The 12,897-nt window shown below is 41.2% G+C and overlaps 1 protein-coding gene across 1 annotated transcript in view; it reads left to right on the top strand.

Moving 5' to 3' along the window:
- The first annotated feature begins 162 nt into the window (after positions 1–162).
- FHIP2A (FHF complex subunit HOOK interacting protein 2A) overlaps positions 163–12,897 on the top strand; it is a 34,237-nt gene continuing 21,502 nt past the window's right edge. The window contains exons 1-3 of the mRNA XM_036075726.2: positions 163–612; positions 6,905–6,983; positions 11,414–11,583. Coding sequence (XP_035931619.1) covers positions 568–612; positions 6,905–6,983; positions 11,414–11,583 — 294 coding nt within the window. The 5' untranslated portion in view covers positions 163–567. The remainder of the gene's footprint in view (positions 613–6,904; positions 6,984–11,413; positions 11,584–12,897) is intronic.

The raw sequence follows: 12,897 nt of genomic DNA, 5'->3' as shown, positions 1-12,897 counted from the left end.
GCCCCCGCAGAAACAAAACTGGGAAGCCGGCTGAATTTTTCAAACGTGAGACGACAGTGTCCGAGGCGCGCGGGAGCAGGGAGAGGGCGGCGCCCGCACCCCTCCGGTTCCCGCCCCCCGCCCGCTGCGGCCTCTCCGCGCCGCTTCTCCCGCCCCCGCGGCATCCAGCCGCCCCGCCGCTGGGCAGGCCCGGTCGGGGCCTCCCCGGGCCGCGGCGGCGCCCCCTGCAGGCCGCGGCGGGCAGAGCGGGCGGAAGGAACACGAGCCGGGCTGCCACCGTGTCCGAACCGGAGTCTCAGCCGCCTTCGGAGCGTCGCGGGGTCCCGAGTCCGAGCCGAACGCCCTCCTCGCCGCCCGCCGCGTCCCAGCACCCGCCGGAGCCGCCGCGCCGCCCGCGCACCCCCGAAGCGGCCGGGCCCGAGCCCGCCTCGGCCCTCTGCTCGTCCTCCCCGCCCCGCACCGGCCTTCACTCTGGAGCCGCCCCGGCAGCCGCAACAGGGGCGGCGGCGGCGGATCGAGGAGCTCTCCAGGTCGTCCCGGGAGAGGCTGCTGCAGTCCCGGGACAAGATGTTCTCCAAGTTCACCTCCATCCTGCAGCACGCCGTGGAGGCGGTAAGGCCGCGGGCAGCGGGCTCACGACAGGCCGGGGATGGCGGCGGCCTACGCTCCCTGCGGCCTCGGCCTGGGCCTCGGCGGCCCGGTTCCCGCGGAGGGGCGAGGCCGGGGCGGGCGCTCCGGGGCGCGGCGGGGCCTCCGGGGCCTCGGGCCTGGCTCGGAGCAGGCCCCCTCCTCGCCGTCCTGCCCCGGGCCGGCGCGGGTCCCTGTGCGTCCGCGGGAGGGTGGGCGGGGGTGCCCCGGCAGGACAGGCGCTCCGGGCCGGCGCGGGGGTCGCCTGAGTCCTGGATGGGGACGGGGGGTCGGGAGCACCTGGCGGGGCCGCAGGGCGCACCCCCGGACTCCCGGACCGTTAAGCTGCTCCGGATAAAAGGTGGTCAGCGTGGAGCAGGACAAAAGAAATGGCCAGACTTGGCTGGGGCTTGGGTCTGGCTTGGTGTTGTGTTGACTTTGGAAGGTGGGGTGGGCAGGAAGGTGTGCCCCTGCTGGGGGTGGGGGGTGGGGGGTGGGGGCGACTCTGGGAGGAGGCAGCCCTCTAGACCCCGTTTCGTAATCCTGCTGGCTTTGCCTCCGCAGGCCTCACGGCCGAACTCGGCTGCACTGTATTGATTGTTGTGAGATGGGAGTTTGGAGGGGTCTGGTCGAGTATGGTCTAGACCCTTCCAAGCCCCCGGCAGAGCAGCGAGACCATCTGTTTCCTTTCTTGTCTTCTCTTCCTGGACACTCTCCTTTGAGGGTTTTAGACACCAGCACAGAGAGACATTCAAATACCCAAACAGACTAACAGAAGAGAAGTAAAAGAAAATGCCTTGCTCTGTTTTCATAATAAGAGGTCTAGTTTGCTTTACTTTGGTTGTTTCTCTTTACTCAGGGAGAGTTGCCCAAATTGGAAAACGCATCCTGTGGAAGAAACCAGTACTTTGCTAATTTAAAAAATGTCATTTTCTTTCTATGTTTAGACTGTGTGATATAGCACCTTGAAATCCACACACACACACACACACACACACAAAGCCAGCTGCGATAGAACCATTTTTATGGTCAGATAAAAATAAAATGGATTTTTAAAATTAAATATGAAAACAAAACTTTAGTACAATTGTTATTTTAAGTGATACGTGGGAAATGCTTAAAAATCATTTAAGCTCTACCACAAGTTCTTGGGAAAACGTGTATCAAATCAAAGAGAGGGTTTTCATGAATGAAGAGCAGTACTACACATGGAGATGACAGTTTTAGACTTTAGGACAATTTTTAATTTTCCCTTCTTATACACAATCTACAGCAACTTTATGTTAAAAGAATTTAACCGAAATTTATAAAAACAGCGGCATTTACATTTTATATTATTCTTTAACTTAAAATCCCTTAATTTTAACATTGAGTACAGGTTAATACTGAGGTAATTGGGAATAAAAAATATATTACATTATTTACATCCTTTACCTATCAGGTTGATATTTACCAAAGTAAGTACTTAGAAAAAGAAAGATAGCTTTCATACTCTCCCAGTAAAGACTAATTTTTATCCTGAGGCTTGTGTTTTCTGTCCTCATTATCTTTTTATAACTGTATATGCTAGCATCTGCCAAATTACCCATGTAAATTGTCTGACTCTGGCTCTGTAATATCCAGCTTCTTTACTTTGCTGAGGTGAGAAAAAATTAAGAGTGGATTATGTTCATCTAGTCCTAGTAACTGATCCATAGCATTTAGAAAACTAATGTTTTTATTTGATTAGAGTTAATGTTTTCAGCTGTGATACCTTCCAGTTTACCTTGATAGGTTAAATCAGAAAAAAATTTGGCAAACTTTTTCCTTTTTACATTCTCTCTTGGGGATGAACTCATACATAACGATAAATAAGCCATTCTTGTGGTATTTGAAGAATGTTTTTGCCTAGCCCAAGACTGGTTTCCATTTTTTCAGTTCTATTTATTTGCCTTGCATTTTCTTCTGTAAACTACTTTTATCATTCATCAGTTCATTTCATTAGCTTTTCTCTCTACTCCTTTTAATTTGTATGCCCAATTAGCATTTTCTGATAGAGTATTGCAATTAACATAATTATCTGGATTTTTCAGAGGTGGGACTTTATCCTGTGTGCAGGTGCTGACATGACCTGAAGTGTCACTGTTTTCAGCCACTTTGATACTATTACTTTATAGGTTTCTTTGTACAATTGTGGTTCAGCCTTCAAATCTTCCAATGTTTTTTTTAGGGTTGACCAGATAAACATTTTCATTTAAATGAGGTTTACATGTAGAGTTTTCCTTATTGTTTAATTAATAGTTTCTTCTTACTTCCTGTTAACTAGTAAAAGGAAAAAATGTATAAGATTTTCAAGATTAGTACTTGAAAATGTGTTACTGAGCTGACCGATTACATTTTGAGTTTAGAAGAGAAATTCATACCTTGATCAAAAACAAAAACTGTAAGGTAACTCTTGCTTCCCTTTTCAGAAGTGAGTCTTCCCTCAGAATAAAAATGATTGGCCAGTAAGTTTGCAGTGAATCCATTTTGTTAATCTGTTGCCACATGTCATAAGAGTGAAATCTTGTAGTTAGTTCCTAGGTCGGACTAGATCATGTTAGCACAGTTTCTCCAAAGTACGAGTAAAACACTTTCCATTTAGTACAATTAAATATTTGTTGAGGGCCTAGTCTGTCCTAGGTAATCTGCCAGGAGCTGGTTCTTTCTAAATTTCAGCCAGTTTCACCCTTTGAGGGCAGATTTATCCCAAGAGGATAAGGGAAGAAAGTTTTATCTACTTTAACTGGTTAATTCAGTGGAAGTCATCCTTCAGAATTTGAATCTTTTCTTTTCAAATTACAGTTAAGAGTTGATGATTGTTGGGACCGGCAGTTTTTTAAAAGCTCTTCTGTCCTGGGAATTAAAACCTCAAATCATACATATGTAGTGTCTTCTTAAGTGTATTCTTTTCTGATGGGATCTCAAACTTTTCATCCTTTAGTCATTCAGCTAATGTTTTATGAGCCCACCACGAAAGCGTGGCACAGTGTGGAGCAAACGGTATACCTGCGTCCTTGCTCACAATGCTTACAGTCTAATTTGGGAGACGAAACAAATACACAAGCTAAAAATTAAACAGTGCACAAGAGTGAGCCCTAGCCCCCAGAGCCATCCAGAATAAGGTTTCAGTCCTGCAGCCGTCCCTCCCTTCTACACGGGAAAATTACTTAATCTTTGTACATTTCAGTTTCCTCATTGTAAAATGGAAATAATTATACCAATCTTATAGGATTATTGTGAAAATTAAAATGAGATAATATATATGAAGTGCCTAGTGCAGTGCCTGGTACATAGTAAGTGCTTCATTAATGTGAACCATTGTTATTAATTTTTGGATGATTGTTCAGCCAGTGAGTTCTGTGGGGGCAAGCAGTTAGGATTGGAGGGCTTGGAGAAGGCTCCCTGGAGGAAGGGAGGCTTGAGCTGGACTTGGAAGAGGGTGGGGAGATAGGGGGGCCTTAGGGAAGTTGGAAGGAAGAAGCACATTTGAAGATCAGGGTGTGGACTGTTCATGAGACACGTGAGAGAGTGAGCAGATGGGGCTTATGTGGCAGATGTCTGGCTCTCCTCGGAGTTACTGCTGTAGGTCCTTCTGTGTGGTAGGCCTTCTGGAGAAAGACAGTCTGGGTTTCTAGTTACAAGCAGTGTTTCCCCTTGGGTGAGGCAGTTAACTGGCTTTGGCTCTTAATAGGAGTTTGGGGAAAATCGGAGTTTATTGTAAGATCATTTAAGACCATACAGGAATTGTCAACTTTGCAGCACTGTGCCTGGCACATAAGTACTCATTAAATGACAGCAACTGCTGTGTCATTGTATTAATCACTCAGTGAGTGTCACCGAATGCTTACTCTGTGCCATGACTGAGTTGAAAACCAACCGGGAAGTCAGTGATGAAAGAGACGACACGATCCCAGCCCCTTGTTGAGTTCGGGATCGAGTGGAGGAGATCAGCAATGACAAATGTGGGATAAGGGCTAAGAGAGCGAGCAGGCTGGGAGAGGGTGCCACAGAGTTTGTGGAAAGGACTGGATCCTCGGCAGGAAGTCTGGCAAGGCTTCTCAGAGAAAGCCATGCCCAAGGTAGGCACTCAGGTCCAGTTTTGGTTGAGAGTGTGATTGCATGAATTTTCAAAAATTTAATCTCTGTTTTGCAAAAAGTGAACTCAAGTGAGAATCCCCTCATGCTGATTCACACACCTCTTCCTTTTTTTATTTTTACCCATCACATGAGTGTTTATTTTATGCAATGATAAAACAGGTAATTTGCATGTTAGAATTAGTAATGAAAGACAAATTTTAGTAGGAAGTTTTATATAAATAAGGAAACTTACTCATGTTTGAACGAGATTGTTATTAAGTTGTTAGCAATTTGGAACTGTCTCCCTGTCTATTTAAATAGATTTCTTACTTAAATCAAACTCCTGGAAGAGAGGTATTCACAGGTAAGCAACACCATCCTGCTTTGAGTTGGACTAGAACAGCAAAGGTCCTAACACAAATCCTGTATGACCTCTGATCTAGTGACTTAACTTGGAAATGGAGTTAAGTCCCACAGGTAAAATAATCTGGAGCAAGGATGCTGTAATTCCTCACAGACCAAGGAGATACCCTCAGAAAAATTTAACAAATTGCAATATTTACACTTAAGAAATTAGGTAGTTTTTTCTGAAACGCCAAATTTCATTTGAGTTTATCCCAATTGTTAATACATTTAACTATAGAAAGATGGTGTATAAAAAACCAGGTCCAAAAAAAACAAGAGCATTTTGACATATTTTGAAGACGATCCTAAAAACAAGTAGCTGATTAAAACATTTTTTTAATCTGAAAGTTTTGGGAAGATAATCCATCTTTCCAAGGTAACACTTTCTAATTTTCTTTCTAATTTTTTTTCTCAGTGTCTCCCAAATAATTTCTCTGCCATGTTCTTCTTGAAGGATAGCAATCCCAAAGGCTTTAACTACTTTTAAAGATCTTAAAGCCTTTTTGGAAATTTCCTAGCACTCTATTTGGAAATGAGGTGGATACTTAGATCTCTTAACCCAGTGTGATTCAGAGCAGTGCACACAGGCAAGCACGAGAGCGAGCCTTAAAACATTGGCGATTGCCACGAAATGTTGAGGTCCACTTCTTCCCTAAGGACATTTCATCGGGATTGAAGGGCGTAATGTGTCTATGACCAGTGTTTATAATTTGTCCAATAGTTTTGAGATTGTTTTATTAGGATTTCAGACTTTGATCTCTGCTTGAGGACACAAAAAATCAAAATGGAACACGTAGAAGGACAGGAGTAACATGATTCCCGAGGTCATCAGTTTAGATGAAGTATCTGGGAATGAAAGATGACTGTGCCAGGCTTTAGGTTGCCAGAATAGAAACCTGGTTGTTTTTAAGTAAGCTGGATCCACTGTGAACTTTCTGACCAGTATTTATGGGAATAGTAGGACTGGGAGAGCATTCTCTCTCTCTCTCTCTGTTTAAGGAAAAGACAGTGTTGTGGAAGGTGCATCTAGGTCTTTTATCTGTTTAACACCACATTTGAAATACTTGGCAGGTTGGCTATGAGATGGCTGAAGGCATATAATTTTGGTCTTAAAATTTTTGAAGTAAATTTTGAATACTTTGAAGTGAAACATTTTTGGCTTTGTGGAATTTAAATTGGTAGTGTCTTGTTCACATAGGTATTTTGCTAAAAATATGCACTGCCTAATCCAGGCTTAAAAAGAAAAGGTTTACATCTGTATGTCACTGAAAGTAGGGAACAGTTTTAATCAGATTACGTGGTTGACTTTGGTATATGTTTTTGTAATGGTGACGTGTAACTAATTACATAGCAGCTTTTTACTGTTTTGCATTTCAAAGTCCTAGGTACAAAGATCCCTGGTTCCTGATAATTTCATTTTACTGATAATTTAAATAGGATTTTGCATCTTTTCACTCAACACCATTACTTTTGAAATCATGTATAGTTAACCAGTTTCGGGGAGGGAAAAAAAAGTCCCAGTCCTTGTAGTTTAATAATAATATTGATAAATACGTTTTTCCTCTTTCTTAATAAATCATTTTTACTTTCTTGATTTTGACTCCTTTTGTTTTTCTTTGATATTCTGACATAGAATCAAATTAAAGCTCATCCCTTATTTTTATGCTGCTTTTGTATTATTAGTAGACAAATACAGAGTTATACTTTATGGGAAACGTTTAATGCCATTTTCTTAATTGTTGTGGTCTTTTTGTGTGTGTGTGTGTTTGTGTAGCTTGCACCTTCTCTTCCTTTGCAAGAAGATTTTGTTTATCACTGGAAGGCAATTACCCATTACTACATAGAGACTTCGGGTAAGAAATAAAGCTAATGTTAATTAAACAAAATTTATGAAATACTAAAATATATTTCAAATTAGTTTTCAAAGTTATTTTATATTTAAATTTATAAACAAGTTATTTTACTTTTAATTCCTCTTTTAGATTCACTTTAAAAATGTATCTGTTGAGCACCTACTATGTGTAGGCATTGTTCTAGGCACTGAGCAATAGAACAGTAAATCAAACAGACAAAATCCCTGTCCTAATAGAGCTTATATATTGACGACGGAGACGCGAGCACAAAATAGACAAATACACATAGTGTGTCAGATGGCAAGGGCTGAGGGGGATATGAAGCGGGCTGAGGGGATAGAAGTATATACATGGGGGAAGGGGGGCAGTTGGCTTTTGTAGGTTAGAGAAAGCCTCATTGCCCGAGCAGACTTCTCAGTTGGAATCTGAAGGAAAGAGGAAGCAAGCCTGGGGGGTTGGTTTCAGGAAGAAGACCTAGTGTAGAAACTGTGCGGCTGGAGCATACAGCATGCTTGGCATACTCCAGGAACTGCAAGGAAGCCGGTTTGGCTAGAGTAATGTGAACAGGGAGAAAAGTGTGAGGAGGTGACATCAGATGGAGCCAGATGCAGTCACAAAGGGCCTTATAAGCTATTATAAGGGCTTTCACTCTTACTCCAAGGTGGGAAACCATCAGAGGGTTTTGGGCGGCATATAACATAATCTGTTTTAGCTTCTGTGAGAAAAAATTAGATTGGAAAGACGCAGAGGTGAAGCTATGGACCGTTAGGGGACTATTGCAGTGGTCTGAGCAATGATGGTGGCTTAAACCAGGGAGCTGGTAAGATGAGATTGTATTCTAGGTGTATTTTGCAGAAAGCTTTGTTGGCAGATTGGATGTTGGGTATGAGAGACTGAGTCAAGGAAACTCCAAAGTTTTGGGCTTAGGCAGTTGGAAAATAGAAAGGCCACTTCCCAGGACAGGGAGACTGCAGGAAGAACAGGTTTGTAAGAGTATTCTGGACATGTTAAATTCGAGATGCCAACTATATGTCCAATTGGATATGTCAAGTAGACAGTTGGAAATAGGAATCTGGAACTTAAGGTGGAGTTCTAAAGCAGAGATTGACATTGAAGTCATCACATGTAAGTAGGATTTAAAGCCATGAGACTGGATGAGATGTTGTAGGGAGTAAGGATAGATGGAAGAGAGATGTTCAGAAATGGAGCCCTCGGGCCCAATGCTCAGACATTGGGATGATGAAAACAATAGCAAAGAAAACCACTTTTGCTAGTGGGGTAGAAGACAGCCAAGAGAGAATGGTGTCCTAGAGGCTAGGAGAGGAGACAGGGATTGATTGTGTCAAATGACGCTGATGTCAGGTTAATGAAGACTAAGAAAGGATCTTTGGACTTAGCCGCAAGGAGCTCATTAGTGGACTTGATAAGAGCCCTTTTAATGGCAAGGAAGAGAGAGGAGACCTGATTGGATTATGTTTAAGAGAAAAGGACACAAAACCTTTATAGACAATGTGTATGGACTGCTCTCTCAGGTCAGTGGGAAGGGGAGCTGAGAAATGGAGCATCAGCCAAGGGGAGATGTGGTTTCAAGAGAGGGTTTTATTTTAAGTATCTATTTATCTATTTACTCTCTATAGCCAGTGTGGGGCTTGAATTCACAACCCTGAGATCAAGAGTCACATGCTCTTATGCCTGAGCCAGTCAGGTGCCCCTCAGGAGAGGGTTTTACTTTTTTTTTTTTCCCAAGATGGAAGATATTTTAGTTTGTACTTTGATGGAATGATCTAGTAGAGAGGGAGCGGTGGACAAGAGTCAGATGCAATCATTTCTGAGCAATACCCTTCAATAGGCAAGGGGAGTGGGGTCTAGTACACAAGTGAGGGCTGAGCCTTAATAGGCATGTGGACAGTCCATCCGTCAAAATAAGGTGTGGAAAGCAGAGCATATACGTATAGATGAAGAAGGAGGGTGGATGTGGTCTACAGAGTCTTCAAGAGTTCTTTTTCTGGTTGCTTCTATCTTTCTCAGTGAATAAGAAGTATGGAGAGTAAGGGGAATGTGAAATACATAGGTCAAAGGTTGACAAACTTTCTGTAAAGGGCCAGATAGTAAATATTTTAGGCTTTGTGGGTCCTGTGGCCTCTCTTGCAACTGCTCGGTTCTGTTGTGCAAAAGCCGCCATCCACAGTTTGTAAAAGAATAGTGTTTCTTTGTTCGAATCCAACAGAAACCTGTAGTAAGGCTGGATTTGCCCCATAGGCCAGAGTCTGGCACCTCCTGAAATAGAGTATTCAGGCAGTCTGATTGGGGAAGCTGATGGGGTCGTAGGTGATAATTCCTTAAAACAAAAAATCCTTTATAGTTGTATAATAAGTAAAAATTAGACACAAAATATATGTATACCTTTCCACATAAAATATAATTTCTACCTTAATTTGGATATTTAGACAGCAGATCTGTAGGAAAGTTTTTTGAGAGGAGCTGCCTTTTCAAATGACTATTCCTTAGCCCAGGTGAATTTTTCACTCCTCCATAGCTTTAAGGAAATACTTTAAGGGAAAGGCTTTAAGTTCTTGCTTTAAATGATTTTTTTTTTTGCAGTTTAGTAGAAACAAGTATGTACATTATAATAAAGTATGGGACGAATGTGTGTATATGTGTCAGGCACAGAGAGAACAAAGAAGGGAGAAATAGAAGAAGGCAGAGTCCATAACATGGGGTTTAAAGGATGATTAGGTGCAAGATCCAGGAGGAGGAAAAAGGCATTTCAGGTAGAAGGAAAAGCATATAGAGGCACAGAGACCTACATGCAGCTTAGGAGTGAAGGGGGTAGAGGGCAAAAACTACGTCTTGCCTTCTAGGGAGCTAGGATTTTAATCCTGTCAAGTCACATTTACAATTCATTTGTCTCTCAATTTACAAAGCCTTTCTGGTCATTTTTCTCCATTGATAACTGTAATCAAACCATACTTGAACATTCATTCTTTCCTGGAGTATTTATATAAAGTCTGCAATTAAAGAGGAAAAAACATAAAAAAAAACCCCAAATTTCAAATAAATTTACAAATTATCTTCTGTTAGTGGCTGGCCACTCGTTTTAGAAGAATACAAAATGAAACATCAAAAGTTAACATTTCTTGAATTCTTACTGTGTGCGAAGGCATTGAGCTTTACACACATGGTTTCATTGAAATCATATGACAACACTTCCTAGTGTTGATTACCCCCATTTTACAGGTGGTGGTGACGGAGGCTTAAATAGTTTGCCAAGGTCATCCAGCTACAAGCGACAGAGCCAAGATTTGAATGCAATTTGTCTTAACTCCAGGCCCCATGCTTTTAGTACCTGCCGCATTGTATATCAAATTTGGTACATGTGTCATCCTTGGAAACAAGGGTGACCCCTGTCTTTCCATTGTTCTCTCTATAGGGCTTAGTGTTACGGTTTACACTGTGCGTGTGTGTGCGTGTGTGTGTGTGTGTGTGTACGTACATACATGTGCACACATACAGGCAAAGCAACATCATCAAATATATAGCATACTAGGATTGTGTTGCACATAGTATGGAGTACTAAGGAAATTATAGTAGAGACATAAATAAGAACTTGGCATTTCCAAGTGTATTTTGTATTTAAACATTCTATTAAGAGCAATTTAGCCCTCGTACAGTAAGGGTAAGTTGATAAAACCATGTGATTTTTAAGTCCCAATTGTGAACTCGAAAAAGTATCAATGGATTTTTATCTTAAAAAATCAATAGTGCTTAATAAGAATTCTCCTGAGGAGAAGTTTTGGCTTTGGGAATAGTTGTCTGTTCATGAGAGATGCCAGAAATTGTTCTTTGGGCTCCTCATGTTTTCACAGATGGAGATGAATTAGGGGCTGTAAGTGTCTGACTTCCCAGTCTGATGACATGATTCAGTAGCAAACAAAAACAGAACCTGCCCTTTCTGTGTATCCTACCTAATTCAGCTTGATGTTTAAGGCCAACCTGTTTCTATATAAAGAGACTTAAAATTCAGATCTAAAAGTTCAGAACTTCTGAACTAGCTGTTTGAAAAAAAATTGTTTTTAATTGTAAGTGTATAAAAAATTTTGATGTTATGTGTATTTTTCTTGATCATGTCCCCATTTCTGTATAAATGGCTCTTATTTTGAATTATACATAGACATTAGTTAATAGAATATATTTCAGAATACTGATTCCATTTTTGAATAAGAACATGGCAAAAAGAATCACCTACATCCTGGCAAAGATAATTATATACCAAAGATAATTACATACCAATTATACACCACTTTAGTGTGTAGTTCAGATTTTTCTCTCATTTTGAATTGGAATAGAGAAATATCAAGGGCATTTTAGGTACAAATAGGCAGTTTTAAATTGTTTGAATGTTTGATGAACTTTTTTTTATTATTATTTAGATGATAAAGCCCCAGTGACAGATACAAATATTCCCTCTCATCTGGACCAGATGTTAGGTATTTTGCTACAGGAAGAACGGGAGCGAGAGTTCGGAGTGACAGGGCCGTGTATGGAATATTTGCTTCATCACAAGATCTTGGAAACGTTATATACCTTAGGAAAAGCTGATGTAAGTTCCTATCCACATGTTCTTGGCCATGTAATACATGCATTAATGTCTTAGAGGTAAAGAAGCTGCAAGTACTAAATTTAATTACAGAGGTATGTGTTAAGCATGGTGGGATCCAAGTCAGGACTGTGAGAAACAGAAAACGTGCAGCCTGCACAAATGTGACTGTCCAGAGAGCCAGCAAAGCCCCCAGATGCTCTAGGCGACAACTGGTCCTCAGGCTGCTGAGAATTACAGTGTAAACATTTATGAAAATACGCTCAAGGGCATGTACTCAGAATCAAAGGACGTGAGAAGGAACCCAGTGTAAATTGGGTTAGGAAAATAGGGCTTATTTTTCATAATCTAGAAAGAAAATGTCACTGATTATTCTGACGTTACTTCTACCGATGAGTGGAGCCACGTTAAGTTTTTAGGCCTCATGAATCCTGAGAAATCTTTGCAAAACTGGTATTTATGATATAAATAATATTCTGTACCAGGAAACTTTAAAACTACATAAAAAGGCAAGTTTCAAAGCCTGTGGGGGTGCGAGGGAAAGGGGAGAACTTTGGAGTGCGGTTGGGAGGCCTGGTTTTGCCACTAATACACTGTGACCTTGAACGTCCCTTTGGTTAACCTTTCTCTTTTTAACAATCGAACAGGTGATCACGAAGGGCCTCCCCCAAGTCTCAAAATCTGTGCTTTTGTTCTGTGAATTTCTATAATATATGTGAAAATCAAACTGGAAAAAAAACACGTTTGAACACCAAATAGAGTTATGAATAGTGGTATTACGGAAAGTTTCCTTTTAACTAAGTCTGTAGTACTCCCAATTCATTTTAAGTTAAATTCATGCAATTTATATTTTTGAGGCAGGGTATCTGCTCCCCTATTGTGTGGAGAGAGGGACGGTACAACACTAAGTTGAATACAGATTATTTTTGAGTGAAGGTCAATAATTGTAGCACCGGCAAATTAATTTTTATATGGTGATTGTAAATATTATGGGTTTATCTGAATAATGCAAAGTATTTGCTATCTAAAAAAAATACTGTGCATAAGATTATCGTTTATACCATTTCCAGATAGCATGTCTATGAGGATGCTGTGGAAATGCTCATTTTGTGACTGTATTTTAATTGCAAACAGTATAAGCAGGTTAGTGATAGAACATATAACCTTGTTAGCTTGTGCTCTCTTAACCCACAACGTAAGCAGTCATCAGGTTTACCTAGTTTTCAGCAAAGATTTAAAGCATGGCATGTTATAAAAACTTCTTTATTGAATATTCATTGTTTATAATAATCATAATGTAAATAATTTTGCAACTAA

The sequence above is a fragment of the Halichoerus grypus genome, chromosome 7, assembly GCF_964656455.1.
Source record: "Halichoerus grypus chromosome 7, mHalGry1.hap1.1, whole genome shotgun sequence".
Classification (NCBI taxonomy): domain Eukaryota; kingdom Metazoa; phylum Chordata; class Mammalia; order Carnivora; family Phocidae; genus Halichoerus; species Halichoerus grypus.
The sequence above is the reverse complement of the archived record's forward strand: the minus strand, read 5'-3'. Positions and strand labels throughout refer to the sequence as shown.